This window comes from Ziziphus jujuba, chromosome 9, assembly GCF_031755915.1.
Source record: "Ziziphus jujuba cultivar Dongzao chromosome 9, ASM3175591v1".
NCBI lineage: Eukaryota > Viridiplantae > Streptophyta > Magnoliopsida > Rosales > Rhamnaceae > Ziziphus > Ziziphus jujuba.
In genome coordinates this window covers 6,981,970-7,009,725 of record NC_083387.1, presented here as the reverse complement: position 1 = coordinate 7,009,725, position 27,756 = coordinate 6,981,970, and the positions used below count along the sequence as shown (strand labels likewise).

The window sequence follows — 27,756 nt, the reverse complement described above, 5'->3', positions numbered from 1 at the left end:
GAGGATGCAATAAACTACAAGAAAACATTAATCAAATAAAATTATTTTGGAAGAATGTACCTGTCACTACTACCTTTGAGACAGTGTGCATAATCACCTAGCTGTTTGAAATTCACTACCTTTTGCACTACAAACACAAAATTAAAATAATAATAATAATAATAATAATAATGAAATAAATATTAAAAAAAAATAGGCCAATAATATTTTTTTACATATTTTTTTTGAAAATTCTCTACCATTTTTTTAGAATAAATTTTCTCCCTTTTAACTTGTTTAACTTTTTAAAAGTTAATAACTTGTTTAACTTTTTAAAAGTTATTAACGTCTTATGTATTATTTTCTAATGAGCTTAAAAATATTACCCTTTTTATAATGGTATTTTGTAATAAAATGATAGAATATATACATATATATATATATATATATATGATCATAAGCCCAAGTAATCAATGGTATTAAATATATGGTTTAAAAATATCAAAAAAGAAAGACTCATTTACTATGACAGTTTAGGTTAATTCAATAAGCCGAGTCAGTTAGTGGGTTTAGCCAATCAGATTTGAAAGCGCGCGGAAATGTACACAATGGAAACAGAGAAGCCACTGGCTGTGACAGTTAAAAAGTCTGTTATGTGATGCGGTTAGTAACTAATCTAGCTGAATCAGGTATTAGCTCAGCCAATGAGATAAACTTCAAGGACGCTAGTCGGTTATCAGCAAAGCCAATCAGATTTCAAAAGGGTTTATATATACGAAGCGTTACAGGGGAGAGAGTGGAAGCAAAACAATCATTCTCGGTTCTATATTTGCTTGCTTGCGGGGTTTTAATGGGGAAACAGTGAGAGAAAGAGAGCTTCAAGAATTCCTTATTCTTGATAGAGTTTTCCTGCAACATTCATCGTCAAGTTCTTGGTGTGCTTTGAAGTTTGATCGTCTATTCTTTCTAATTAAGGTTTAGTTACTGTTTAATTAAAGCACGTCTAATTGATCATGTTCATATATATATATATATATATATATATATATATATATATATATGCATGTATTTCTTTGATTTTATTTCTGTTCCGCATTAATTGATGATACAACAAACATCTTAATCATTCTTTTTGTTGATTTTGTTTTCTGCATTTTATAATTAATACAAATATCATCACTGTTTGATATAAATTCTAGTGTACAGTATTAATCTTGATACTGCAAGAAACGTGGATCGTCATGGAGAAAGGTTCTGCTTCCGCTTCTGGTTCAAGTTCTAGTTCTGGTTCTGGTTCTGCAACCAGTACCACCACCACGACCAAGATCATGGAGAAAGGTTCTGCTTCTGCCTCTGGTTCAGATTCTAGTTCTGCAACCACTATCGTCTTGGAGAAAAGTTCTGCTTCTGCTTCTGGTTCGAGTTCTAGTTCTGCAACCAGTATGGCTGAGGAGAAAGGTTCTGGTTCTGGTTCACGTTATAGTTCTAGCTCTGCTTCTGCGACCAGTACCACCACTACCAAGATCATGGAGAAAGGTTCAGGTTCTGGTTCTGCAACCAGTACCACCAAGATCAATAGTGCAATAAGAGCTCTGGTGGTGGACGATGATACTCTGGTTCGGAAGCTTCATGGTAGAATCTTGGAGAAGGAGTTTAAAATTGAAGACTGCATACAAGGTAAAGATGGAAAACAAGCCGTGGACATCCACACAGATGGACAGAAATTCGATCTCATCCTAATGGACTCTCAGATGCCGAACATGGACGGCATTCAGGTAAATCAATCTTAATCCAAATCCCAAATTATAATCATCATCATCATTATTATTATTATTTCAGTTCTGGTAATTTTGTGTACTCTTACTCTGTTTTTTTCATTGATCTTGTTAAAATTTTTGTTATATAGGCAACAAAGAATCTGAGAGAAATGGGGATAGCTTCCTTAATAATCGGTGTATCATCGGAGGAAAATGCAGAGCAGAGATTCAAAGAAGCAGGGGCAAATGGCTACGTACAGAAGCCGTTAACTGCTGACAAACTCAAACCCATTCTTGAAGAGTTTAAGCTCATCTAAGTAGTATGGAATTGGTTTTTACATTCCCAAAAGTACGTAAAGTGGTTGTTTGCTGTGTCCCTGTGGTTGGTTGGTTACTCTGCTTTTTTGCTAGACTGCCACTTGCGAAAAGACGCTTTCTTTCTTTTTTCTGTTTGTCTTGTTTCAAGTGCATGGGGTTGATTCAGTGCTGTGCACGTGCATTTAGTGTTGTTTTTTTTGGTCATGATCATGTGGAATGGGATGGGATTCTTCCTATTCAGCTCTGGTTGATGATCATATAGTGATTAGTGATTGATGATTATACAGTGCTTTGTGGTTGATACTGTGATTAGTGAACATTTTTATAATTTGATGCTGTGATCAGTGAACAATCTTATAATTTCTTTTAATTGAGTCAGTATTGGATTTCAAAGAAATATATAGTCTCTCTCCCCCTCTCTTGTTATGTTAAAGATTTCTCTCTCACTCTCTCTGTACATCTTATACTTCGTGTATATGTGTATACTTGATTTTAGCCATGATTAATTCAAATGGGGAATCGGGAATCAGTGTTTTGATTTCGGTTGGAATTAATACATTTCATTAGATTATTTTGGTCAGTTTGAAATACAATAACGGATGGGTCATTGAGTTGAAAAAAAAAAAAAAAAAATTTACACTCTTTTACTATAAAATATTTCATAGGTAAAAGTATTTTAAATCGGAGTAGTGTGCATAGGGTTAATTTGTAGGTAAAAAGATTAACAACATGGGGAGGAGTGGGTATATAGTTAATTCGAGTGTAAAAGATTAGCAACATGGAGAGTAATGGTTGTATATAGTTAATTTGGTGCTGCGAAAAAGATTTAACAACGAGAAATCTAATGAAATAATGTCTTATTTTAAAATAAAAAATTGTATTTTCTAATGAACTATACAAATTTATTAACTTTTTAAAAACTATTTAACTTCTTATTATAAAATAAAAAAATATTATTTTCTAATGAACTTGACAAAACTAGTCTTTTATAATACTATTTTGTAATAAAATGTAAAAAAAAAAAGAAAAAAAAAAGAATATAAATAACGAACTTGTCTATTAATAAACTTCTTAGAGTTAAAATATTTAAAATATTAATAAAACTTAAATTGATTTACAAGAAAAATCTGTTTTCATATGAGATTATATTGAGATATCCTTAATTAAAATAATTATTGTTCAATAAAAAAATAACGTTATTTTTTTGCTTGGTCAACTAAAGGAATTACTAAAGGCCATCTAAATGACTACTTTTATTTGGTGGGTTAACATACCACCTCAACCAAAATGATCTGTCACACATTGCGTCTCAAAAATGTCTCATGCTTAATTGGCTAGAAAAGAAAAAAAATTAAAGACGACCAGTCTGAAATGTAAGGGGATCAAACGTCTTAATTTTTTAAAATTAAAAGTAAACATTTTCCATTTTTGAGTCAGTTTATGCAATTGCAAAATTATAAAATAAGAATGTTGTTTATTGAATCAGCATTTGAGATTTATTCCGAAGACTGACTAAATTGAAGATCTGAGTTTTTTATTTTCGATTAAAAAATAAAACATGGTCTAAATGTAACTTTAATCTTCCTTTTAAAACCCGGGCTTTAGTTTCTCTAGCATTGTAGAAGTCCAAAGAAGGGGTTGTTAATTGCAGACTTCAATTCAGAACCAGCTGAATTCAATACTGCCATGTCAACTTTATCATGAGGAAGATACAAAAACTCTCCCCCTTCACTTCTCTCGAATCCACACAGCTCAAGAAACTCAACACCTCCTTTCAAACTACCAACTCTTTCCTGTTCAACAAATTATTTTTGTACACAAAATTCATATATATATGAAAGCAAAATATATTACTTGTTCAAAGAAACTACCATCTCTAGCAAGTTCAAACAAAATGCCTCACCAATTACTACCCCCAAAAAACAAAAAAAAAAAAAAAAAAAAAAAAAAGAGAGAGAAGATACCTTACCTGGAATAACGGATTACTGAGTCTTATTTTCCTATATTTTTCTTCATTAGGATTCCTTGCAACATTTCCAAGGTAAATCAACAAAGTCTGGAAGGCCCTTCTTACTTTTCCATCATCATCCTAGCCCCACCCAAAAGAAAAACCAAAAGCAATTTCCATAAACTAATGAACAGGCAATGAACTGGATAGACTTGCTTGGAACAAAGTCATTTACCTTGTGGTTTCGCTTAAGAGACCTTAAACACTCTCTCATGAGCTCTGCCATTGTTACAGTCTTAACAGGCAATGAGTTCTGCAATTCCATACGAGCAAATGAACATTAATTATGTTTTATGAACTCTGATTCCTTTAAAATGGCTTAGATTCTATGAACTACCTCTTTTTCCTGCAACAAATGTGTAGAAAGTCTTCCAGGTGCAGGGTTCTTTGATGGCAATCCAAGCCTGGAGCCTCTTTCTAGCTGTAAATACATGCTAACAATTTTTAATCCAACAGTATTCTATAGGACTCAAAAAAAAAAAAAAAAAAAAAAAAATCTCCATAAGGAACATATAACTTGTCCAATCATCATTCAAGTGGGAACCAGTGAGTTGTCACAAAGTCAATCAAAATTTACTAGGGAACTTTAGGAGTTTCCACTCAAGGAACTAAGCTTTGAAGCAAACTTATAGAGGCCCCAATGCAATAATAACGAATTATTCTGAAGTCTCCTAGGGGAGTAGAGCATTTAAGTGCAGGATACTACGATCATATTAGAAAGAAGGTCCTATCCTCTACAAGTACCTTATCTTGTTCTAGTTTCCAGCGGATTTTCTCTCTTGCTCTTTGCTCGTCCTCCCTCTCCTTTTTCTGCAACGCCAATATACTGTGGAAAGAAAATGTTTTATTAATACAAAGGGAATAAGAAAACACAAAATTCTGAAAAGTATAACAGACTCAAACAAGCAGGCATCTGCTTTATGTAAAGAATATTGGATATAAGACGGACCGTTTTCTTTCATTTTCTTCTGCGACTCGTTTTGCTTCAAGAAGTTCCTTGCCAGCACGAATCCTCTCCTGCAATGAGAAAAGAAATTTGAAGAACCTTGTTACAGTTATAAACTTAAAACAAAAAGGGATTTATCAATGAAGTGTAATAAGTAACCCTCAGAATCCCAGCTATAAATTTAAGTGGAAAAACAGAATCAACCAACTGTAGCAGGAAAGCGTATGGTTTGTGACATGACATGATAACCAGCCAAATTACAGGCTTACAGCAATAACTTTTATAACAGTGGACATGTTAGGTAAACTTAAAAATTCCCAAAATTCCAAGGAACATATGCTCTAAATGCGACCCAAAAGAATGAAAATTGCTAACAGAAACACGGTGAACAAATCATACCGGACGATAAAAATAAAAATCTTACAAAAAAACTGCATGATACCTTTTCTCTTTGTCTTTCTGATTTCTTTTCTTCATCTTCCCTCTTCTTCCGTGTTCGATTCCTTAATGACATCAGTAATGATGGAGAGGATTTAGACAAGGAATACCAGGATGAATTTTAGAAATTCCAACATCAACCCAGATTAGAAAATAATATAGGATCAATAAATTGAGAAAGAATCTACAATGGTTGCTAATAATTAAGAGAAGAATTTGTCCATATGAATTCTTTTCAACACAAAAACGACAATAGTGAAGGACACTATACCTTAATTCCTGCGCCTTTATTTTCATTTCCTCCGTAATAGGGAATGGTTCATCAGATTTAATATCAATATCTACTGTTACCTGTAAGTAGTTATGTAGTCAAGCCAAAGCAGAACCTGTGATGTTACGTGCAAATTAAACAGTTTCTAATGCCATATCAACTTTGTACAAATACATAGACAAAAAAAAGGCCTTGATTTCCACCTTTTTTCAAAGAGGATATGGATGGATCCCCCAATAAATAAACAAAATGAAACCCAAGGAAATATAGCATCCTGTCTATCCCCCGTTTCTTTGCCAGAATAAGCATTATTTTGAGAAAACTTTCAATGATATGATCATGCTAGGAAAATTTACGGCCGACGGAATTATGGCATAACAATGATTATAATAAAACTAAGAGCTCAGGCAACAGACCAAGTGAAAGAAACTACTTTTCATTTTCTTCTGTTATTAATAATTCCGAATAATCAAGGATAATTTTGTTGTGGAAGTGAAATACTAATTACTTTGAACCTATCTTTGTCCAACGTAATTGAACTGTAACTCCCCATCTTCAGGTAACATTAGATAAAGACAACTTTATTAAAATAAAAAAAATTAAAATTAAAATTAAAAAAAAAAAAAAAAAAAACCAGAAATCATATCATATAAACCTTCATATATATATATATATATATATACATTTCATCTTTCTGAATGGGATAATGAAAAATTATCATTCAAAATGGACTAATCAATAAACAAATATATATATATATATATATTTATATATATATATATAGATATCAAAAGTATAGCATACCAATGGCATCTGATCAATATCTGGGTCATTTTCATGCTCAAAGATCCAATTCACAGCAGCCTCTACACTATCATTACCTGATAAAAAGAAGTACTAGACATAATATGAAACCACGTTCTTATCCAAACTGCCATTTTTTTTATTTTTTTTATTTTTTAATTTTTAGAGCAGACTCACCAGAATGATGAAGACCTCGTATCGCCGTTGCTAAAGGAAATCCCATTGATTCAAGCTCTGCAAGAAAATTCTGATTTACCTTTGGAACAGCCATTTTAATATTCGATGAAAATGAAAGACTTTGAAAATGGGTGGAGTGGTGGTAATTAAGTTATAAAAGTTGGTAAAGTTGTCGTTTTGCCTTCTAGCTCTTTCACAGAAGCGAGAATCAAACCATTGTTGAAGATGATGGACCGCCATTGGAAGATTCCTTCACTGATTCAAGCAACAAAGGGAAAAGACAAACCCTAACAACTTCTGGATTTCCCGATTCTCTCCGTCTCAATTGGTTTCTTTATCCTAAATTTCCCGCAACGTTCCGATTCTCTTTACTCCCTACCTATATATATATATATACCTTTCGGCTTCCTTCAGTTAAGCAAACAATTCTATAAATGGGCCTGGGCTTTAATCCTTCTGTTATGATCCACCATGGACCCAACCTGAAAATGGTCCAAGCCCACCTTAGAACTTTCAAAGAAATTATTGAGACGCTTCCAGAAACCGTTGGAACCAAAATGGCAATCGAGTGTCATACTCATAGTCAGTTAATCACCGATTCGATCAAGAACGAACGAGCTACTAGAAAATCCACGGTCTGAGAGAGAGAGAGAGTGAAAAAGCATTGCAGAGAGAGAGCTATGGCGGGGAACAATTCCAGAACGATCAAGCTGTACTGTCCCTCGCTGTCGAAGATAGTTCAGGTGGTAGCTTGGGAGGAGCAGAGGCTGGACCTGGGTTCGATAGCTCGGAGTTTTGGGCTCGAGCCCTCGACGTTGAAGCTCAACGGCCACTTCATTAGCAGAGGGGTCGACCTCATTGCCTCTTCTGTCACCTGGAAGAGCCTCCTCTCTTTCTTTTCTTCTAAGGGACTTCCTACCGGAAAAGACAACGACAAAGCGCTCGTCGTTGATGGCAAGCTCTCCAAAGTTGGAACCAAGCGTAAGCTTTCTTTTTTTTATTTTTTATTTTTTCCTCTTTCATTTATTAGGGTTTTCTGTGTTTGTATGGTGCTCTGTTTGGTTCCTGAGAAAATGTAGGGGAACGGAATTATATATAATTGTAATTAATTAGTTTTAATGATTTGCTAATTTTAATTTCTAGCATCTAGTATGCATAGGCATAACAGACTGTTTTCTTGCTAAATTAAGATTGAATTTCTATTCTCCAGGAGCCCATAACCCTCAGGATGATATTGGCTGTGTAAATCAACACGAAGAAGTTGCAACTAGTAGTAGAGGGCCAGCAATGGTAGGTAACAACTTGCTCAAGCATAAAAGGATGAGGGAAGGCTTTATTAGTTCAGGTGAAAACTTAAACTTCTTTGTTGATGGTTTATGGAATTTTTTTTCCAATTCAATTTTTGGCTGAGAACAATGTGTACAAGGAGAACTGCTTTTACCATTATGGGACTCTGAATTTCCTTTGCAAAATGTTTTCATTTTGTGAAAAAAAGTTGAAAATTGCAGATTGGGATAATTATCCCCCCCCCCCTCTCTTTTTTTTTTTTTCCCAGGTCGTGAAGCTGAGAATTCTAGTGTAGGCTTGAAGAGAAAGCAAGTAGTGGAAGAGTTGGGCAACCTCAAAAAATTAAAGATAAATGAAACCTATACAGGTAGGCTTATACATATATATATATATATATATATGTGCATGTCAATCACCAGTTTTTCTTATAAAAATGAATCATAATCTTTCATCCAACACTAATCATTGAATTTCATTTTTGTGGGACTTGTTTTCAGATATCCCAGGAAGGGTTAGTGAGCCCAAGAAAAGCACTTCAGGCACCCAACTCAGATGCAGTTACAGTGGAGATATGAAGCGGATGAGAGAAGATGAGGCAATCATTGCAGCTCCTTCTAAAAGGATTAGATGAAGCTTTTTGTTTCTCTACATTTCTTTACTCCATATATTTTGTTAATTCCCTGCCACCTCATGCCAATACTGTCAACGAGGAGAGCTGAATGTGAGTCCCAAGTCCCAGAATTTGTAAAATACCATTTCAAAATATAAATGCTTTGTTATTTCTGCATATAAAACAATTTGTGTACAAATTGATCCATTCTTGGTCAGTAATTATAAAATATAAGTTGTTCGGGTTGAAATATTGAATTATAAAATATAAGTTGTTCGGTTTGAAATATTGAAGTGTTAGAGAAAACTCTATCAGAAACTCTAAAATTGTGTTTAATTGTGTTCTATAAAGTGAGATAGTCTAAATATTAATATTTAATTTATAAAAAAATAAAAAAATAAAAATAAATTTTTGGGAAAAAATCACTAAACCCCCTCAGGTTTTCTGAAAAATCATTACCTCCCGTTTCAGATTTATCATTAAACACTTTAACTGTTATTTATTTCCGTTAAAGGTAACAGACAAAGGGTTAATTTGGTCAATTCATTTATATTTTATATAAAAAAAAAAAAGGGTGAAAAATGATTTTTAAAAAGAGTGACGTGAGTTATCTTGATTTGCACGTTTGCACCCTTCTCATTGTATGACAACTTTCTCGATAGCAAAAAGAAAAATAAAAATAAAATTTTATCAACCCAAACAAATCCATCTTTGTGGCTTCCAGGATGAAGAAGAAAAACAGTTGATGAGGGGCTTAAAACCTTGAACAGAAACCTTATAAATTCATACAGATTTCAGATTTGTCTATATTTTTTTGCTTCCTTTTTTATGGGTTTTTTTTTTTTTTTTTGAATATATATGGAATTTTAAAGGATTTATTTTAAAGCTTTTAAATTAGTACTTAATGAAAGCCCTTTATTGAAGAAATTTGAGTTTTTGAAATTCTTTCAAAGATGGATTATTCGGAACATATTGTTGAAGCAGAAATTTTTGAGGTTTTTTTCTTTTTTGGTTTATAATTTTTTCCATTTGATTGTACTGTCATTGCTCGTTGTTAGTTCTTGTATTTTTTTTTAATTTTTTTTACATACTAAATGCATTTTGTTTTGCTTTAGGATTGTAGACACTTAAAAAATAAAATGATATATATATATATATATATATTGCTATGAAAAAAATGTGATAAAATTTTGTAGACATAATGAAGGACCGTAATATCCATAATGTAAAATTTTATTTTAGAAAATAGTACCTTGAATTTTCATATTTGAGCTTTATATTTTCCTTTCTTAATTGACTTATTTTTCTTTTAGGGTAAAATGAAGTTTGATGTAATTGTTCATGCTTTTGGTGAGATATACAAAATAGAAGATGTAGACCCTGATGATTTTAGCTTGCTTCGTCTATTGTTTAATTCTAATTTAATATCTATTGGAGAGAGGATTATAATTGAGGATTATTTCAAGTTAGGGGTTGACATTTCAGGAGCTAAAGGTAGGAAGTTTTTAAGTTCTGATAAAGATTTAATAGATTTATTTGAATTATTTGGAGCGAAAGGATAGAGGGAGATCATGTACACATTGAATTAAATATATCTAATAACCAAATCTCCTCTCAAACACAATCAACTTCAACCTCTAGTAGTCCAACCCAACCAGATTCAACCCTTCCCTTTACTAGTCTAAATCACTCAAATCAAGAACAATTGAAGAGTAGTGTAGACTTTGATGAGGAAGTTGAGTGGGAACAAGAATCTGAAGATGAGGTACATGTACTTGAGAATGGTAACATTGACTTAAAAGCAACTAATCAAGAAAGTGATGACATCTTATCTAGTTATGAATCTGTTGATAATGGTAGCCTAGGCAGTGATGCAGATGAAGAGACACTCATTTCTAGGATGGCTAGATATATGATAGGGAGGGAGGTTATAAAATCTACAAGGAAGATAGAGTTTCAAGAAGGTCAAATTTTTGAAGATTTTTATCATTTTAGGAAATTATTGAAAGATTATGTGATCCAAGAAGGATTTACATTAGTTAGAGAGAAAAATGAAAAGACAAAGTGTAAGTGCTAAATGTGGTTCCTATAATTGTCCTTGGAGAATTTATGCCTCTCAATTGCCAAATGGTGTGACATTTAAAGTCAAGATATGTAAAGAACAACATCCTTGCATAAGGAAAACAAAAAATGCTGAGGTAACTTCAAATTGGATTGCAAGTAAACTTGAATCATTGTTTCAATCAAATCCTGATGTTAAGATAGGAGTATTAGAGAATGAATTAAGAACAAACTATGGGGTTAAATGTGATAACTAGAAAATATATAGGGTAAAGAAGAAGGCTCTTGATAGGATGGGAATGGACCATGCTGGGAGTTAAAAAAAAAAAAAAATACAAATATGCAAACATATTGATGATACAAAATCCTGGTACTATGGCATTGATAAAGGCCGCTAGACCAACCATCATTGACAATCCACAATTTCAAAGGTTTTTCCTTAGTTTTCCTACACAAAATCAAGGATTTTTGACTGGATGTAGGTCCTTTATTGGCCTTGGTGGATGCCATTTAAAAGAACCTTTCAGTGGAATTTTATTATCTGCTGCAGCATTAGATGCAAATAGTGGGATATTTCCAATTGCAGTATGTGTATGTGAGGGGGAAAGCACAGAGACATGGGGTTGATTTTTAAATTTGTTGAATGAATATACTGGGGAAGCTGAAACTAGGATTATTTCGTTTATGTCTGATAGACAAAAAGGAGTATTAGCAAGTTTGCAGCAAATTTTCCCTCAACATAAAACTAAATTTTGTGCAAGGCATATTTATGCCAATTTTAGAGGAAAATTTCTAAGTTTGAAGCTTATGGGTTTGTTTTGGGCAGCAGCAAAGGCAACAAATATTCAAGATTTTAAAAGGAATATGGATGAGATCAAGGTTGTTAAGGAGGATGCATATAAATGGTCAATGGAAATTCCTTTTTGCCATTGGTCTAGACATGGTTTTGATGAAAGTGTTAAAAATGACCATATCACAAATAATATGACTGAAAGTTTCAGTAGTTGGCTTGGTGAGAGTAGACAAAAGCCAATAGTTACACTTATTGAAGATATAAGGAGGAAAGTTATGAAAAGGTTGCAGAAAAGGCATGAAAAGGCAATGAGTTGGCCAACCATTATTCCTCCAAATATTCAAAAAAGGCTTGTGAACACTCAAAAGGAAGGGAGGTATATTAGACTCATATGGGCTGGGGGTGATGAATATAAAGTTATGGATGAAGCAACTTAAACTAGAGTTTATATAGTTCATTTGCAGCAGAAAACATGTCAATGTAGGGAATGGCAAATTAGTGGAGTCCCATGCAAGCATATTGTGGCATGCATTACCTATAAAAGATTGGATTTTGAGTAATATATTGATCCCATGTTAACTAAAGAAGCTTATGTTGAAACACACAAGTCAATGATACATCCAATTCCGATGAATCAATGTGGCCAGAGGTGGAGTGTGATGAGTTGTTGTCTCCAATTAGAAGAAGAATGTCAGGAAGACCAAAAATTACTAGGAAAAGAGCAGCAAATGAAGGGGAGAAAAAGAAAAGGTCATTCACTCTCAAATGTGGACTTTACAATGGATTTGGTTACAACAAAAGATCTTGTAAGGTGGCTAGCAATCAATTGAAGGTAAAATTAATTTTATTGTTGGTTTTGCATTATAAATTTATGGTATTTCTTTTCTTTTTTTTTGTTAACTCAGTTTACTTTTTTTTTTTTTTTTTTTGAGTTCAATAGGAAGCAATTTGGTATTGGCCTTCCATTTCTCAACCAGGTATAAAATTTTCTTATTTTCTTATTAACCTTTTTTTTTTTGTTGGAATTATTAACTTGCTTTTATGATATGCAACCAACATGTTCAGGAATAAGTCAAACTAACCAAGAAAAAGGTCAATGATGTGGCAGGAAATTCATTTCTTATGCTTTTCTATTTTGATGGCTGTTATTGAAGTTTTTTTTTAATGGCTATTAGTGAAATCTTTTGTATGAAGATCTATTCCTTTTGTAATTTTTGATCACAAGTATGAAGACTATTCTTTAATCCAACTATGATGGCTATAGTTGTGTTGACATACATGGAATGGTATCTTTTTATTACACTGCAAATGTTTGGATTATGACTCTTTCTATATGATCTTTATCGAATGAAAGATTTGAACTTTTGATTGTAGGAGATGATCATATCTAAATGCATATATTTTACATTTTGAATGTAAAAATGAATGAAATATTTAATTAATGATTTAAGCTTTGAATTTTTTTTAGTAAGTATTTTATATGTGATATTTCATTTCATGTTCATAATTAATAAAATAAATATAAATATTAAAAATTTTAAAAGTGGTAGATTTTTTTTTTTTAATATATGTACGTACATATATAAGGTAATATATATCATAATTTGTGCCACATATTGGTAAAAAGATTGTAAGACAATGGTAAAATGATAAAATATTAAATTAATATTAATTTTAATCTATTTAAGTGTAAAATAAATTTTTATAATTTAAACAAATTAAAATATAAAATTTGTTAACAGATGTTAATATCTAGGAAGGTAAGTGATAAATTAAATAACTTTAGGAAGGTGAATGGTGTTTTATTAATGATGTTTTATTAAACCTTAAGGGGGTCAATGAAATTTTCCCATAAATAAATAACCTCTTTACTATGACACAGTAGTTGAGTGAACTTATCTTTTTTAATCCTAGCATGAAGAAGAATATCTGTGTTCCAACTACTAAAAGGTGGGTTGGATTTCGTTTATAATTTGGATACTTTCTCACATGGATGAAAATATTATTCTATCTAACCATATAGAAGCTATCTACTGAACAGAGGAAAATTGAAGATAAATGTGAATGGCCAAGTAGACCTAACAATTTGGTGCACCAAACTTTCGGTTGGGCTATTGCATTACTATTTAATGAGCTTGGTTACTGAATGGATTTCCATTCCAGTCTTAGCATATTTGTTTTTATTTTCTAATGGAGAAGGATAAACAGATCACGGACACGAGCAACAACTGCAGATGTTACGGGGCTAATAATTTTGGCTCTTCCATTGGTCATAGTAAGCTAAAAATCTTGCTATGTGACCGTGATACTGAGAGTTGTCAAGAGGTTTCGACCCTTTTGACCAAATGCTGTTACCAAGGTACTAACTCTCTCACATTCTTAGCAAGGTGGACTATGGAGTTCTTTATTGTTTTGAAGAGCCTATTTGTACTTCTAAGTTTTGTGTACTTCCTCTCTTTCACTCCTACATTTTCCTTTTCGTCATTTCTAGGTATTTCATCTTACACATGCATGTATTTCTTACACAAAATTTATGAATATGCAGTTACTCTGTTTCTGACTGTAGAAGTGTGATTTTTAAGCAGTAATTTCAGTCAGCTCAGATATGGAGGTGATTAATGCTCTTAATTCTGAAGGGCCATATATTGACCTCATCCTAGCTGCAGTAGACCTTCCTATAAACACAAGCATGGAGATGATCAAATATATAATGCAGGACAAAAATTTCCATCAAATTCCAGTAATCAGTAAGATTCAATTTTAACAAAAAGATAGGTTTTATTTTTTATTTTTTATTTTTATTCTCTATTTCTTGGGAAATACAAAGGTTAGAAGATTATTTTCTATTTTAATTTTCTAATATATATATATATATATATATATTTTTTTTTGTCTAGTGCTTTCAACACAGGATGAAACTTTTCTCATTCATAAATATCTCAAACTCGGTGCAACTGATTATCTGGTCAAGCCATTATGCAAAAATGAGATCTTAAACTTGTGGATGCACATGAGCAAGAAGAGAAGAATGGTAGGTTTCACTACTTTTAGAGTCACTTCCAATTTGATAATCTTTTCTGCCAAGCAAAACTTGTCTAAAAGTGCTGGAAAATTTTACTCTTTTTGTTGAAACAGAATTAATTACCTCTATTTTCACCGAAAAAACAAAAAGAACTAATTACTTCTCAATCATACAGATACAATGCCTGGTCTCATGCGAATTGAATTTAAAAATGTTGTGCCAAACCAATAAGCAATATAGTTGATACTCATTTTATGCTACATTCTCGTGGATTGCCACAGAACAACATTTTAAATTATGGACTTGGTCATCTGGTAACAAATGAAGCTAATATGAGCAACATAATCATCTTCGAAGACACAGATAACAAGCTTCTTCAGACTGCTAGTACTCAGAGAATTGAGCCGAACATTTATCAGCAAGATACCTGAATTTTTATTTGCAGAAAGTTTGGTTTTCTTTGTATTTGCAGTAACATCATAAACACGAAAAATGTGCAAGCAATTGTCCTATCATGGAAATCCTTTTGACTTAAAAAAGTCTTTAAAAGGCAAAAAGGGCAAAAAAGAAAAAAGAAAAAGAAAGGATCTTATTGTAATTTCGGTTAATTGAAGTATTGTAATTTATGAACAGGGAAAAAAAGATCCCATAGTGCAAAAAAATGAATATTGGCCAAAAAAAAAAAAAAAAACAAGAAAAAAAATCTATGGGATTTTGTTTTCCCTTCCTTTATATGAAGAAATCAATTCTTGTATCTGAAATTTCCATTTATTAACTTGACACTGTCTCACGCCCAAAGTAAAAATAAAATTGTCTATATTTCTTTGCCATTTACTACATCGTTCAAATTGTAGAATCATTTCGATTCCGAAAAGTATATGCAAAACTTTTTACATGACAAGGTTGCTAATGACGGGAGATATATGAAAGAAAGATTAAGAAACAGAGAATGATCGAAATAGAAATTCATATGCAGGGCTTTGTTCTAAGAATTATGTTACAAAATTTTGAAGATATTTGTTTCTCTACAAGCAAACTCTCAGATTATACAAGCAAAAGCATCAGCAAGAAAGCGCAATTTTATAAGTGTCTAGGAAAATGTGACTGTATAAAATTTTGTGCCATCTCGCATTCATTAAGTGATTGGACCAAGAGTTGCCAAAACCCACAATTTGGATCCTTTTTTTTTTTTAAATATTATATAATAACCAAGGAAAAAAATAACAATAATAAAAAAGGGTTTCCAAATCGAAGCATGCACCATGAACATAATGAATAAGACATACCCTATAAATACACAAAAGTTAGATATATTTCCAATCCACTCACTTTTCGACCGAATTATATAAGAAGTTTCTGGAATAGTCCATTCGCTTATTGCTTTCAAGGTATCTTTATTTTATTTATTTATTTTAACATAATCATAAGAACCACTTTAAAACACAAAAAGGTTTTCTGTCATTTACAGGCCAATAATGAAAGTAACGACGACCAAGAGATCCATACTCTTAATTAATCATGCTTATGCCATTTCGGGGTGTTTTTCAACCTCAATTTTGAGCCTCGCAGGTCCATTGTTTTGGAATTAATCTGAAATAGTTGATGCTTTAGAATCTTGTTTGTAGAATAGTAATGCTCCCAAGACGTGGCGCCAACTTATAGTTATTTTGTCGTGTAGGAGGGCATGTTGAAATTAACTACCACACGCAACTAGAGCAAGATATTCTTTATGGATACTCCAAAAGCACGTATCACGTTTTGAATATTTCTCAATGGATTGGAGTCTTTATAAATAGAAATCAAGAATGCTGTTTCCAATATATGTATTTAAAACTGTAAAATATTTCTATTTTCCATATGACACTTAATGTTATTTTGTTAGTTTGTACTGAATTTCACCGTATCTAATTTGTATTAATTTGTGAATCAATAAAATAAGGTTCCATAAACTCGCAGTGGAGCTCCAGTGGCAGAGCTCTACAACCTTGGCCTGCGAATGCCTGGTTCGAGTCTATGGGGTGGGTTAGGGTGTCTGGGGGCAACAGCCACACTAGCAAAAATAAATAAATAAAATAAAATAAGGTTCCATTATTTACCACATTAAGAAATTATTAGGTGTATAAGATAAAGCTTCTTTTTTTATTTATTTATTTTTTTATTTTGTAAAGATTTTATGTATTGAGCACATTCTCAGTTTAATTAATTACCAATGGCATTCTATAATATAGCGCTGATAAACCTTTTCATAATATCATACTAAAGTCTCCTTATTATTTTGTTAGTCCTACACAAGACAGATCAGGTACATGAAGGAAGACAATTTTGTTTATGGTACTGCCTGGATTCTGGTCATGGCTGAATAAAAGAAATATTACATAGTTATCATATCATCTTTAGAATGGAAGCAAAAAGTAAACAAAATAAGTTTGTTAAATTTTATTTCTCAAGTTTTCATCAAACATATTTTATTAGTTTAATTTATATTTTGTTTATAGTAGTAGTAATTCTTTTTTCTGATTTTTTTTTTTAAATTTTAGTTAATATTTTTATTTTATTTTTTCTCCTATTCTGTCAAACATCAATAACCATCCATCCAGCTCTTTATCCGGTGGCTTTCCTTGTCTAGAGAAGCATCATCAGTAAGCAAACTCATAAGTATTATTATTTTTGATAAAATTAATATTTAGAATTAGAAAAATTTTACTGTGAAGACAAAGTTGGAAAGGTACAATTTGATATTTATAGTAAAATTAAAAAATAAAAAGAAATACCAAAAATTATTGAATAGATGTGGATGATAAAATTGTAATTTATATATATAGTGATATAATGTCATTTGAGACAAATATGATTAAATATAAATTAATGAAACATTATTATTTAATAAATTTTTTAATACCTCTTATATTATTCTAAAAGATAATTACTTTTCAAAATAAAATGATATTATATCCAGCTAACCACAAATGGACAGAGTGAGAAAACTAGAGATAGAAAGATTTTCAAAAATTTCCACGGTAATATTTCGTTGCCGTGAAAGAACAGTTTGATCACGTGGGAATATGGTCACATGGCATGTGATTGTAAGATAAGTTGGGGAAATGACACGTGGGAAACATATGGTTGGCCACCTTTTTTTTTTTTTTTTTTTTTTCAGTTTTGCAAGTATAGAAACCTGCCTAATCTACAGGGTAAAAAAAAAAATAAAAAAAATTGTGGAGTAGGCATTACCGGTAGATGTCTCATCTTTTTTTAGCTAAATAAACTTCAATTTTTCGCTTTAATTTTTTTTTTTTTTCATTTTTAAAGACAAATCCTTCTTTCAATCACGTTTTATTTCCTTCATATTAATATCTACGTGGCCTTTTCTCTATCAATATCAAATCTCGTACAATTTGCACTTTTTCTCTCTTTTGTCTCCCCAATAAACACGTCATCTACATTCAATACGCTCCCCCAACCATATAACCCATTTCTACCTCCTCTTTTGGCACTCCATTGCCCACTAGAATAGTATTAATCTTTTAGAATTAGAAAACAATTATAAACAATTATTTCTGAAATTGAAATCACATTCAAACTCAATAACGTTATTATGTATTAAATTCACACAATTTGTGTTTTATTCGAAAACATTGTGGAATGATTTTTGCAGAATGAATGGCTGATTTTTCGAAATCCATGAAATGTCAATTTCTATGAATGCCGTTTGAGTATGGTGAACTAAGAAGCCGGTGATACACAATTCTAGTTGCTTCTGTTTTGTGCACGATGCTTTATTGGCAGTCAGTGACATATAACAGAATTCAGTTGATTTCTCTTTCATTTTCTGCACCAAGTTTTCTGTTTGGATTCCATTATGCTTCATTCTTCTCAGCTTTATTTATTTATTTATTTATTTTTTCTCCGTTTGGTTGTTTGGAAAACGTAGGATAGGGATGGAAAATGAAAGAATTAATTGAATATATGCTCGCGATTCGATACAGTTGCGTTTAAGTAACATCAAATCTTGTTATAAAAAAAAAATAATAATAACATCAAATCTCATTAAAAATTTATAATATATATATTAAAAAAAAAATCTAAGTTGACGGGAAAGTGTTGTATCGAATAGCAAGACAATAAAGATACATTATGTAACAATTTTGTTTTTAATTAGAATTAATTCATTTTGTGCCAAAGAAAAAAAAAAGCCCAACCATCAGCTTGTCTTTTAGAGACTACTAAATATCTCTCTTTTTTCTTTAATTATTAATATAAATTTTTTGGGGAGGTTACACATGGGAAACAAAATAGTAGGTCACTTTGTTCACTTTTCCAAGAGATGTGCCTAATCTATAGCATCAAAGGATTTAGCAGATGGGCATTAGTATACCACGTCGGCACGTTTGGTGTCTGTACCATTTATAGCTATATCGACGTGGCCTCCTATTTGCCTCTTACACAACTAACACATGCCCTTTTTCCTATGCACTTTTTCACTTTTTCTGTTTCTCAACCTGCCACGTCCTCCAACTTTTTGCTATAATACGCCACCCTCACTGCCTTAGCCTTCACCACTGTATCGTTTATATATAAAAATATCGCTGCCTAAAACGCGGCTGGGACCGATTCGCGCTCTTTCTAACGTGCGCCTTCCTTTCTTCTGTTGATTAAATGTGGGCGTTTTGTTAAGTGTTTTGTTGTTGGGTCCCAGTGGGTCTTTTTAATCTGGACCGCCCAGATCACCTAACAGAATGAATCTGAGATCAATGTGAATCTGGCTTTTCGCCGATTCTGTATGCGAATAACGTGCGCATAAAGATAGAAACACAGTATATATTTGCTCAACTGCCCTTGGTCAGTCTCTCACCTCACCTGGCTGGGAAGTGTGTATGTGTGTGGGAGGGTATTCAGTACGGACGAATGCTGGTCATAGGCTATGGAGTTTTTCCATGGAAGTTACTCTCTAGTAGAGTTTGAATTTGTTTTCTTGCTTCGATTGAGCAGGTATGGAGCTAGGAATTTCCTGATGGATGGAAAATTTCGAGCTTTTTAGTGAGTGAGTGGGTGTGTGTTTGGAGGATTAATGCTTGGTTCATGATCAATGGAGCTGAATTTGAACAAAGAATGCGAAAGTGGTGGTGGTTGCGGCCGTAGCCGCGGTGGTGGTATTGATGGATTCATAGACAGGAGCAAAGTGAGGATTTTGCTGTGTGATAATGATTCCGAAAGTTCAAGAGAGGTTTTCACGCTTCTTTTGAGTTGCTCTTATCAGGGTATACAAGAAATTTTTTATTTTTTTATTTTTAATTTCAATTTTTTTTTTTTCTCAAGAGTGGTCATCTTTAATTTCCTCTGTTTTCATAAGGGTGTTTTTGTTTTTCTCATAGGGTGTTTTTGTTTTTGTGTGTTTTTTTCAATTTTGACAGTGGTTTCTGTGAGGACTGCTAGAGAGGTGATAGATGCGTTGAATGCAGAGGGACAAGATATAGATATCATACTTGCTGAAGTTGACCTTCCAGTTACAAAAGGAATGAAAATGTTGAAGTACATCACTCGGGATAAAGACTTGCGTCGCATTCCTGTCATCAGTAAAGCCCTGTGTCTTCTTCTTTTTCCATCTGCTTATAATATGCTTGTGTTATTGTTTCCTCAGAATTTATACTTTTTTATTTATTATTATTAATTTTTTTTAAAAAAATTTTTGGGTTTTGATTAGTGATGTCAGCTCAGGATGAGGTCTCTGTTGTTGTTAAGTGCCTGAGGCTTGGTGCAGCAGACTATCTTGTAAAGCCTCTGCGAGTTAATGAACTTTTGAACTTGTGGACGCACATGTGGAGAAGAAGGCGCCTGGTTTGTTTGCAAAAATCTGGCAATGTTTGTTTTTTACCTGTATTCTCTTTTTATTTTTATTTTTTATTTTTATTACCCTTTTGGTGTTTCCCCCCATATCCCAAATATAAGTTGGAAATTGATGTTGTTTTAACTAATTTTAAGTTCAATCGAATAACTTCTATTTGGCTTGGTTAATGAGAGAAGCTGAAAATGGTTGCCTGCTAATTCCAAGGACCATCTCTGGCGTTTTGATGATGCAAGATAATTTTTAAGGGCTAAATTCCTCAATCATAAACATTCTCTGTTACAGTTGAAAAATTTTAGAGTGACCAACTACGTCTTGTTGAGTTTTTTTTGCTGTATGTTTGGCAGATTGGACTAGCAGACAAAAACATCTTGAACTATGACCTTGATCTGATGGCACCGGAGCCTAGTGATGCAAATACCAATAGTACCACTATGTTTTCAGATGACACAGATGACAGGTCTCACAGAAGCACCAACCTAGAGATGGCAATCTCTGTTCACCAGGAAGATGAGGTGAGTGAAATATAAAGATTGGAGTTTCAAGTCATAATATACAAGAACAAGCTTGTGCAATCTAAAAATATTAATATATATATATATATATATATAGATTTGATGTCCAATTTTCTATGTATTCATGTAAACAATTTAAAAATGAAGGGACGCTTTATAGCCTATGCATATATCAGTCATTGATTCATTAGACATTTATTTACTGGATGTCAAGACTCAAACCAGCACTGCTCCAACTTTGTAATTTTATAAGCATATATAACAATAAACATATTTTATAGCATAAATGATATAGCTGTTTTCTTTTCTAATATTTTTAAATATAAAATCATGGATTACTGTATAATTGAAAATTGGATATAAAATATGAGAAATTGAACAATATTCATTAATTGTTCACATCTGTTTATTATATGACTTCTTTCCAGTCTGCTGCTGCTACCGTTACTGAGCCTCCTCTCACCAATTCAGTGGAATACCCACCTGACGTTCCTGGAATAACTGATCGCAGAACTGGTGAGCAACTTCCATTATTGTTCTGCTGCTTCTTTGCCATTTTGGGGCATCTTTAGAGCATCGTAATGCTTTTCTATATATTACTTTTTCTTATAATATTTTGCAGGGCAATTTTCAATTGGTCCAAAAAAGAGCGAGCTGAAAATTGGAGAATCTTCTGCCTTCTTTACCTATGTCAAATTAAGTACCATGCAAAACAACTCTCAAGCAGTTTCCCGTTTTGAAGTGAATACTGCTGAACATGTGAGGGTTGATGGGAAACATCAGGCATGTGGTAACCAAGGGGTTGATGATCTCCAAGTACAGCACCAAAATGGAGAGGCAGCACGGGAAAGCACTTCGCCTGGAGATGACTTGCCAAGCAGTACAACTAGCTTCCCAGATTCTCTTTCAATGGAAAGGTCCTGTACTCCACCTTCTGCAGGGACGGAGTTTCTTCAACATGAAAACGATTCCAAGGAAGAAAACTTCTCTCAGGTGCTTATGCATCCAAGAAATGAATCTCAACATAATGTTTCTGGCTTACCTGCTTATCCATATTGTGTGTCAGGGTTTATGAATCAAGTAATGATGTCCTCATCATCAGTGCAAGTGTATCAAAAGAATCTTCATGACATTCAAAATCATGCTACTACGTCTATGATTCCACAATATAATCATCCACAACATAATCATCTTCCACAATGCCCTCCTCGTTTATCTGGGATGGGAGCTTCATTTCCCTATTATCCGTTCAGTATATGCCTACAACCTGGTCAAATGCCTACTGCTCATTCATGGCCATCTTTCGGAAGTTCTTCAGGTGAAGTAAAACTAAATAGAATTGATAGAAGAGAGGCTGCCCTGATAAAATTTAGACAAAAAAGAAAGGAACGCTGTTTTGTTAAAAAGATTAGGTATGTTAACCGAAAACGACTAGCTGAAAGAAGGCCGCGAGTCAGGGGACAGTTTGTAAGGAAGGTTAAGGATGTAATGGATCTTAATGGACAACCTGCTACTGATCAATGATGAAAATACTTGCACCGAGGGATTCCTCTTGGAAAGGGTGCATCTGGGTAATTAATCTCATATTGGATGGTTATTTTAGGGAGGATTGTTTAAATTACAAAAGATGCGATATATCTCCTTTGTTGTTGTTTTTAGCTTTTTGTTATAGTCTCTGCATCTTTGATGCTCTGGAAAATGGTTTAAAGAAGGGATACGCATCAAAACTACAATTTGGTTCCAAGTATTAGTTTAACCAAATCTCTCTGCCGCACATCATTCTAAACTTATCCTTTTGTCACTTCATTTAGTTTTGGTATGACTCAAAAGGACCACCCAACAGGGCCCATAAATTGGATACTTACACAAATTGAAACTGCCGCAAGCATTCTGTTCTTTAATCATTTCCATGTTCAAAATCCAATCAAGCAACATGGTTAGTCTACCCATTTTCTTTTTTATTATTATTATTATTATTTAAACTATATGAAAGAATGTTGGAAATTTCATAAATGCAAAGGAGAAATTCATCTTGTATGAAACTTTTATTCTATTCAAATGAAAAGAACAAATCTTGAATTACTATTCTCTCCAATCTTGAATTACTATTCTCTCCCCTTTTTCTTTCGCTTATGTAGAACTTAAAAAAATTTGAATAAACTGTCGTTGCATCACAAATTACTTGCCCTCTTAGCAAAATAAGACGGTATTTGCAAAGTCTGTAAAACTAAGTTCGAAGCCTACATGTAGATTTCAATAAAACAGTAAGGTATACATATGTTATGGCAAGTTTGACAACCACATTAGTCTTGAAAGGTATTGTTGGTTATGGTACTAATATAGTTAGTTAACGTATTATAACTTGTATCCTCAAAACTCAACCATTTACACCATCAAATTTAAACTCAAAGCTGAATATTTCACCTACAATCCCATTTCCTTCACTACAGTTCTAGAATTGATTGCTGTAAAATGAGATGGTCTAAATTGACAAAAACATAATAAGTTCTTTCAGGATGATTTTAACTTTTTAGTACGCCCTACCATAAAATTAGGGCTCTAGACTTGAACCTGGAGAGCTATATTGTACAGTAAGGCACCTAACAGGAACATATTGTACACAAAAACACATGCTCTTGTCTAACTAGTGTTAAGATGCAAAATAAAATTGCCACGCAACAGCAAGCCCAGCCACTAGTATAACTTTAAGTATTAGTTTTGAACTGACAAAGGACGATGAAGTTGAGGATGATTGAGGTGTTTCCAATGATCTTCCCCTAAGCTTGGCAGATAACTTCAATAGGAGTTGTGGAAGCTGACCGGTTTTCTTGGCAGCTGCAAGCAAACATCAGGAGATGGGAACTGTAAGCAAGTGAAATACAGAAATAACACAGGACGAGCTAATTGTTGCTTTTATTATTATTATTATTATTATTATTATTTTAGATCTAACAAAGCTTCTTGGCTACCCAAAATGAAAAATGGAGATGGTTAGATATTTAGCATAACATAACTGTTGATGCTTATGAAAAAAGGAGCACACACACACACACAACACAAATTGATGATTATGTGTAAGAATATAGACTTGCTCTGAAAACTAAACCACTTCATCAATGCTTAGAAAACAAAATGTCCTTATGTACTTTTATTGTTCACATATAGTCAAAACTTGATCTTGGACAACAAGAACATTTTTGAATAAAATAATGAAAGTTCACACACCAATAAAACTAGAAAAGTTTGGGCAGTTGTGAAAGCTAATAAGAATCCAGCGTAACAAACCTAAATTATGTGGTATACACCAACCCTGATGATTATTTACATTATTGGTGCAATGATCTTAAACCATGAGATCGCTGCTTTCTTGTTATTCCACGGAAACATGTATTCTTACTGTGAATCTATAATTTTCTACTTAAAAGAAAGAGAGTTACCTTTACTCTTGAGTAATCTTTCCTCCTCACCAACACGCCTTCGTAGTACATTGAGTAGAGATCCAAAATACAACGCAAATACTGTGCACGTAATGGTGATGACATTATAAGGCATGCTAAAATCAGGTGTTGTCAATGGTACCAGTAATACTTCCGTGTAAGACCGAACAGAACTCTTTTCCTGCATCACAAACCCCAACAGCAAAGTAAATAAATGAAAACCATCAACAGATTGGACACTTCTATAACCAATTATAGAAAGAGTTTATGATACCTGAAATTTGGCCAAAATGGGTGACTTGTCCAAAGATTTATCTTCAACAAATTGTATGCTAGCATGAAAGTTGGGATAGCTTATTAAAGCTGATGGAATGTCAAACCCTTGATTAGCATCTGGAGGATATTCATCAATATGCAAAAATCCCTAAAAAGACAAAATAATTTCACCGAGTAAGGAAATATGCAACATATAAAGAAGAAACTACAGCAAAATCATATTCTAGATCACATTCCAAGAGGGAAAATGTGATAGCTCTTCTCAGCATCAATCACATTATCAACATTACAAAGACATACAACAGGCACTCTTGAAAATATAACATAATTCAGTGATGCAGGACCCAATGTAAAACCACAAAGTAAAAGACAAAACCAGGAAATATTAAAATGAAAAATGAAACTAAACACTATATCATTCAATATCACTAATAGTAAGCTTCTTAGGGTTCTTGAGAGCCCTATTTATAAAGAAACAACCACTCTTAACTAGGAAAGCTAGATTCTTATCAGAGATAATATTCTTATGCCATCAAAGGTACAAGGATGCACCCACTTGGTAGCATTCAGAATCTTGGTATGAATTACGTAGATGTATTATCATTTCAACAGTCATAATCAACAAAATACGTATAACAATTTTCAGTAGCATATGCAAGGAAAACAACTTTTCTACAATGAGCAATTTTTTTTTTTTTTTTTTTTTTTTGGGAATCAAAGTTCGTCTTACTATATGTCTCTATCTGACATCTTCATATGCTACCAAAATTCCATGATTTACATGATAACCAGATTCAAGATTCAGCCACAAGCAATCAAAGCTATATCAATTCTTTTTAAAGGCCAAGGGTGTACCTTATCAAATTCTAAAGTAATAGCAGCTGATTTCATGCCACAAGGAAATTTAAGGATCATTTCCATCACCCCAGGTGACACCTTGTCTTCAGAAGGTGAAACACGAATCTTTTCAACAATATCTGAAACTGCTTCTAGTCTTTCATCAACAAATACTTGTAGCGTATGATAATACACCTTAATATACCAAGGCACAACTTGGAAAACATTAACTTGCAATTTGCAGTTCTCTTCAATCACATCAGGATGCAATAACTGCTGACTCAATTGTGAGGATTTCCAAGATATTGCAATAGCACCCCTTTCATTCCCACTTCCCATCAAGAATCTACTAGCACTTAAAGGTGCTTGTTGACATGACCAAACTACAGGAAGCTTCCATGTTAGGCCTAAATCAAATGACTCAGAGTTACTGTACTTTCCCACAGCAAATTCATAAAGAACTGATGGGTTTTTCCCTTGTGATTCAGCTTCTTCTAATACCCTATCAGGCTTAACAGACAATTCAAACCCATGGTTACTCCTTGAAGCTTCATAAGCTAAATTACCAGGAGCAGATATCTCATTTTCTTTCTGCAAATTATTCAATACAGCAACTAGCCCCCTATCAAGCTGAAGGTACACATTACTAGACTTCGCAAGAACACATCTCCCATTGATTTTCCTCCCAAACATTGTAGTCAAGGACCAGCTTGGTTGTAATTTTGTTTCCTGAGAAGTCAAAACAGCTTTCTTACCATTAGTTTGTAGAACAACTGTAAGTGTTTGTTCTAATACAATGCCTGAATCTACATCGTCTGAGTCAAATTCAGTTGATGTCAAATGTAATCGTTGGGAATGATAAAATCCTTTGTAGATAGACGGTCTATCCATTAATGCAGCAACCCCAGCTTTATCTCGACAAGGAAGCAACTTCAGCCAGGGAGTTAAGTTCTCAGTGCAAACAGCCTCCCGGGGCAATGTACCGTATCTCAAACGGCCTGAAGCAGGGCGAAAACCCCAGTCAGGAGCAGAATAAGTGGTAGAAGACTCCAGGAAGTTGATTGAAGCACAGAAAAGGCCTGAAAGAGCATGGGTTAAATTTTTCCATGAAGAATCAACATGATGTTGAGGGACATCAAAGACAGCCCACAACTCAACTCCAGGAGGCTTGGCATTGTTGCTTGATATGGGGTCAAACCCACCCCATAGGTCATAGTTCCAGCGACCTTGTGTGAAAGATAATTCCATTTCTTTTAATCGAAATTTCTGAACCTGTCGAAGCAACACTATCCTACATGTTATTAGTATTTTGTTAAGTTGGTTTTACAACGAGGATAAAAAAGAAATTCTGATAAGCGAAAAAAACAAGTAAAAATAATAACAGAACCCCCCGAAAAACAGGGATGTGAGAATTAACGGGACATGGCAAAAGGGCAGTTGTGTATGTGATTTGAATGTGACATAGAATGTTCCCATATAGATTTATAATTATATACCAAATGATTAGTATTTCACTAATCATATCACAACAGATAAATGATTAATTACCACTTATTAGCTGGTTGATTCCATAAAGATACATTAAGTTGTTCCTTAAAAAAAAAAATTCCGACTTGCCTAATCGGGAAAAAACACACGCACAGAGATGCAAAGAACTGAGACAGAAACTATGATAAATGGTCTCTGTCCGAAGTTTAGGTCACCTAAGCAAAAACTTTAAACCCTAATTTCAATTTCACCGCTAAAACTGAAAACAATCCAATCCATAAGATAAACACAACAGGCCAAGATGACAAACCAAATCTAATGCTGACTGAATAATTTAACCAACAGAAATACAAACTACGCACCCTCTTAACTAACTAGATTAGACAACTTTTCCAATATTTACAAATAAACAAAAAAAGGAATCTACAAGATCAAAGATGTTACTGACTGTATGGAAAGAAGGTGCAAAAAGAGAGGGCAAGCATGTACCAGCTGGGAGATCGCTTTGGGGAAAAGATGGTGGTGGCGGCCATTAGAGCTGTTGGGAGGAGCTCTGCTCCGGAACTGGAAGTGGGATAGAACCTTGCGATCTGGCAAGGGTCTCAGCAGCAACTCTTCCGAGAATTCTTCATCGTCAATGCCCGATCCGAGGGCGACACTGGCATAGAACAATGAGAAACAGAGTATGAAAAAAAATACAAAAACCCGTCTGAAAGGTAGTACAGCCATTTGGATGAGATGGGTACGATTGGGAGTACTGCGACCGTGTCCGTGCTACGAGATTAGGCACTCAATCCGCCATTAGAGCAGTGCTCCAAATTGGTCAGAGAACTAGCAAAGACTCAGTGTGTCGCACAGCTATAGAGTGGCCTCGGGATTTGGGCTTTTGG

At 33.4% G+C, this 27,756-nt stretch overlaps 6 protein-coding genes across 13 annotated transcripts; 4 read left to right on the top strand and 2 right to left on the bottom strand.

Moving 5' to 3' along the window:
* Nucleotides 1-1,185: 1,185 nt before the first annotated feature.
* Nucleotides 1,186-2,615, top strand: LOC112492982 (two-component response regulator ARR22). Its single transcript, XM_025077847.3, has 2 exons — nt 1,186-1,754; nt 1,886-2,615. Exons 1-2 carry the CDS (start codon nt 1,221-1,223, stop codon nt 2,051-2,053), a joined length of 702 nt encoding a protein of 233 aa, XP_024933615.3. The 5' UTR covers nt 1,186-1,220; the 3' UTR covers nt 2,054-2,615.
* An 893-nt stretch (nt 2,616-3,508) lies between these two features.
* On the bottom strand, nt 3,509-7,088 carry LOC107426643 (uncharacterized). Of its 3 annotated transcripts, XM_060820142.1 has the most exons (11): nt 6,880-7,086; nt 6,699-6,755; nt 6,522-6,598; nt 5,718-5,797; nt 5,451-5,511; nt 5,012-5,079; nt 4,807-4,888; nt 4,400-4,483; nt 4,238-4,315; nt 4,024-4,143; nt 3,509-3,847 (listed from the first exon to the last, which is right to left on the bottom strand). In XM_060820142.1, the coding sequence occupies exons 2-11, from the start codon at nt 6,742-6,744 to the stop codon at nt 3,665-3,667; spliced, it is 879 nt and encodes a 292-aa protein (XP_060676125.1). In that variant the 5' UTR covers nt 6,745-6,755; nt 6,880-7,086; the 3' UTR covers nt 3,509-3,664. The 3 variants fall into 3 exon arrangements, with proteins under 3 accessions (XP_060676125.1, XP_060676124.1, XP_060676126.1); XM_060820141.1 differs by having other exon boundaries at nt 6,699-7,088; XM_060820143.1 differs by having other exon boundaries at nt 6,522-6,614; nt 6,699-7,086.
* Nucleotides 7,089-7,240: 152 nt separating this feature from the next.
* LOC107426645 (uncharacterized) lies at nt 7,241-8,782 on the top strand. Its single transcript, XM_016036882.4, has 4 exons — nt 7,241-7,679; nt 7,909-8,043; nt 8,254-8,352; nt 8,483-8,782. Exons 1-4 carry the CDS (start codon nt 7,379-7,381, stop codon nt 8,614-8,616), a joined length of 669 nt encoding a protein of 222 aa, XP_015892368.3. The 5' UTR covers nt 7,241-7,378; the 3' UTR covers nt 8,617-8,782.
* Nucleotides 8,783-13,592: 4,810 nt separating this feature from the next.
* On the top strand, nt 13,593-15,308 carry LOC107426646 (two-component response regulator-like APRR1). 3 transcript variants are annotated; one of them, XM_060820288.1, is made up of 4 exons: nt 13,593-13,940; nt 14,035-14,196; nt 14,347-14,480; nt 14,647-14,733. In XM_060820288.1, the coding sequence occupies exons 1-4, from the start codon at nt 13,640-13,642 to the stop codon at nt 14,713-14,715; spliced, it is 666 nt and encodes a 221-aa protein (XP_060676271.1). In that variant the 5' UTR covers nt 13,593-13,639; the 3' UTR covers nt 14,716-14,733. The 3 variants fall into 3 exon arrangements, with proteins under 3 accessions (XP_060676271.1, XP_060676270.1, XP_015892369.3); XM_060820287.1 differs by lacking the exon at nt 14,647-14,733 and adding an exon at nt 14,753-15,308 and having other exon boundaries at nt 13,594-13,940; XM_016036883.4 differs by lacking the exon at nt 14,647-14,733 and adding an exon at nt 14,753-15,308 and having other exon boundaries at nt 13,595-13,808.
* Nucleotides 15,309-19,040: 3,732 nt separating this feature from the next.
* On the top strand, nt 19,041-22,916 carry LOC107426598 (two-component response regulator-like APRR1). Of its 2 annotated transcripts, none has more exons than XM_016036824.4 (6): nt 19,041-19,729; nt 19,883-20,044; nt 20,173-20,306; nt 20,661-20,828; nt 21,257-21,344; nt 21,451-22,916. In XM_016036824.4, exons 1-6 carry the CDS (start codon nt 19,558-19,560, stop codon nt 22,350-22,352), a joined length of 1,626 nt encoding a protein of 541 aa, XP_015892310.3. In that variant the 5' UTR covers nt 19,041-19,557; the 3' UTR covers nt 22,353-22,916. The 2 variants fall into 2 exon arrangements, with proteins under 2 accessions (XP_015892310.3, XP_015892309.3); XM_016036823.4 differs by having other exon boundaries at nt 19,043-19,729; nt 20,173-20,330.
* A 310-nt stretch (nt 22,917-23,226) lies between these two features.
* On the bottom strand, nt 23,227-27,720 carry LOC125418191 (uncharacterized). Of its 3 annotated transcripts, none has more exons than XM_048480496.2 (5): nt 27,356-27,720; nt 25,397-26,650; nt 24,540-24,689; nt 24,266-24,446; nt 23,227-23,663 (listed from the first exon to the last, which is right to left on the bottom strand). In XM_048480496.2, the coding sequence occupies exons 1-5, from the start codon at nt 27,593-27,595 to the stop codon at nt 23,479-23,481; spliced, it is 2,010 nt and encodes a 669-aa protein (XP_048336453.1). In that variant the 5' UTR covers nt 27,596-27,720; the 3' UTR covers nt 23,227-23,478. The 3 variants fall into 3 exon arrangements, with proteins under 3 accessions (XP_048336453.1, XP_048336454.1, XP_048336455.1); XM_048480497.2 differs by having other exon boundaries at nt 25,397-26,669; nt 27,356-27,540; XM_048480498.2 differs by having other exon boundaries at nt 25,397-26,664; nt 27,356-27,496.
* Nucleotides 27,721-27,756: the final 36 nt, after the last annotated feature.

Bases quoted from the DNA above. Each gene is read 5' to 3' on its own strand.
- LOC112492982 (XM_025077847.3), top strand. From the start codon at position 1,221: ATGGAGAAAGGTTCTGCTTCCGCTTCTGGTTCAAGTTCTAGTTCTGGT. The intron at 1,755-1,885 runs GTAAATCAATCT...TTTGTTATATAG, and splicing joins CGAACATGGACGGCATTCAG to GCAACAAAGAATCTGAGAGA.
- LOC107426643 (XM_060820141.1), bottom strand. From the start codon at position 6,792: ATGGCTGTTCCAAAGGTAAATCAGAATTTTCTTGCAGAGCTTGAATCA. The intron at 4,316-4,399 runs GTAGTTCATAGA...ATGGAATTGCAG, and splicing joins ATTTGTTGCAGGAAAAAGAG to AACTCATTGCCTGTTAAGAC. The intron at 3,848-4,023 runs GTAAGGTATCTT...TTTGTTGAACAG, and splicing joins TCAGTAATCCGTTATTCCAG to GAAAGAGTTGGTAGTTTGAA.
- LOC107426645 (XM_016036882.4), top strand. From the start codon at position 7,379: ATGGCGGGGAACAATTCCAGAACGATCAAGCTGTACTGTCCCTCGCTG. The intron at 7,680-7,908 runs GTAAGCTTTCTT...TCTATTCTCCAG, and splicing joins CTCCAAAGTTGGAACCAAGC to GAGCCCATAACCCTCAGGAT. The intron at 8,353-8,482 runs GTAGGCTTATAC...ACTTGTTTTCAG, and splicing joins GATAAATGAAACCTATACAG to ATATCCCAGGAAGGGTTAGT.
- LOC107426646 (XM_060820287.1), top strand. From the start codon at position 13,640: ATGGAGAAGGATAAACAGATCACGGACACGAGCAACAACTGCAGATGT. The intron at 13,941-14,034 runs GTATTTCATCTT...ATTTTTAAGCAG, and splicing joins TTCCTTTTCGTCATTTCTAG to TAATTTCAGTCAGCTCAGAT. The intron at 14,481-14,752 runs GTAGGTTTCACT...GGATTGCCACAG, and splicing joins TGAGCAAGAAGAGAAGAATG to AACAACATTTTAAATTATGG.
- LOC107426598 (XM_016036823.4), top strand. From the start codon at position 19,558: ATGGAGCTGAATTTGAACAAAGAATGCGAAAGTGGTGGTGGTTGCGGC. The intron at 20,045-20,172 runs GTAAAGCCCTGT...GGTTTTGATTAG, and splicing joins GCGTCGCATTCCTGTCATCA to TGATGTCAGCTCAGGATGAG. The intron at 20,829-21,256 runs GTGAGTGAAATA...ACTTCTTTCCAG, and splicing joins CTGTTCACCAGGAAGATGAG to TCTGCTGCTGCTACCGTTAC.
- LOC125418191 (XM_048480496.2), bottom strand. From the start codon at position 27,595: ATGGCTGTACTACCTTTCAGACGGGTTTTTGTATTTTTTTTCATACTC. The intron at 24,690-25,396 runs GTACACCCTTGG...TTGTCTTTTTAG, and splicing joins TTACTTTAGAATTTGATAAG to GGATTTTTGCATATTGATGA. The intron at 23,664-24,265 runs GTAACTCTCTTT...GTTTGCTTGCAG, and splicing joins AAGATTACTCAAGAGTAAAG to CTGCCAAGAAAACCGGTCAG.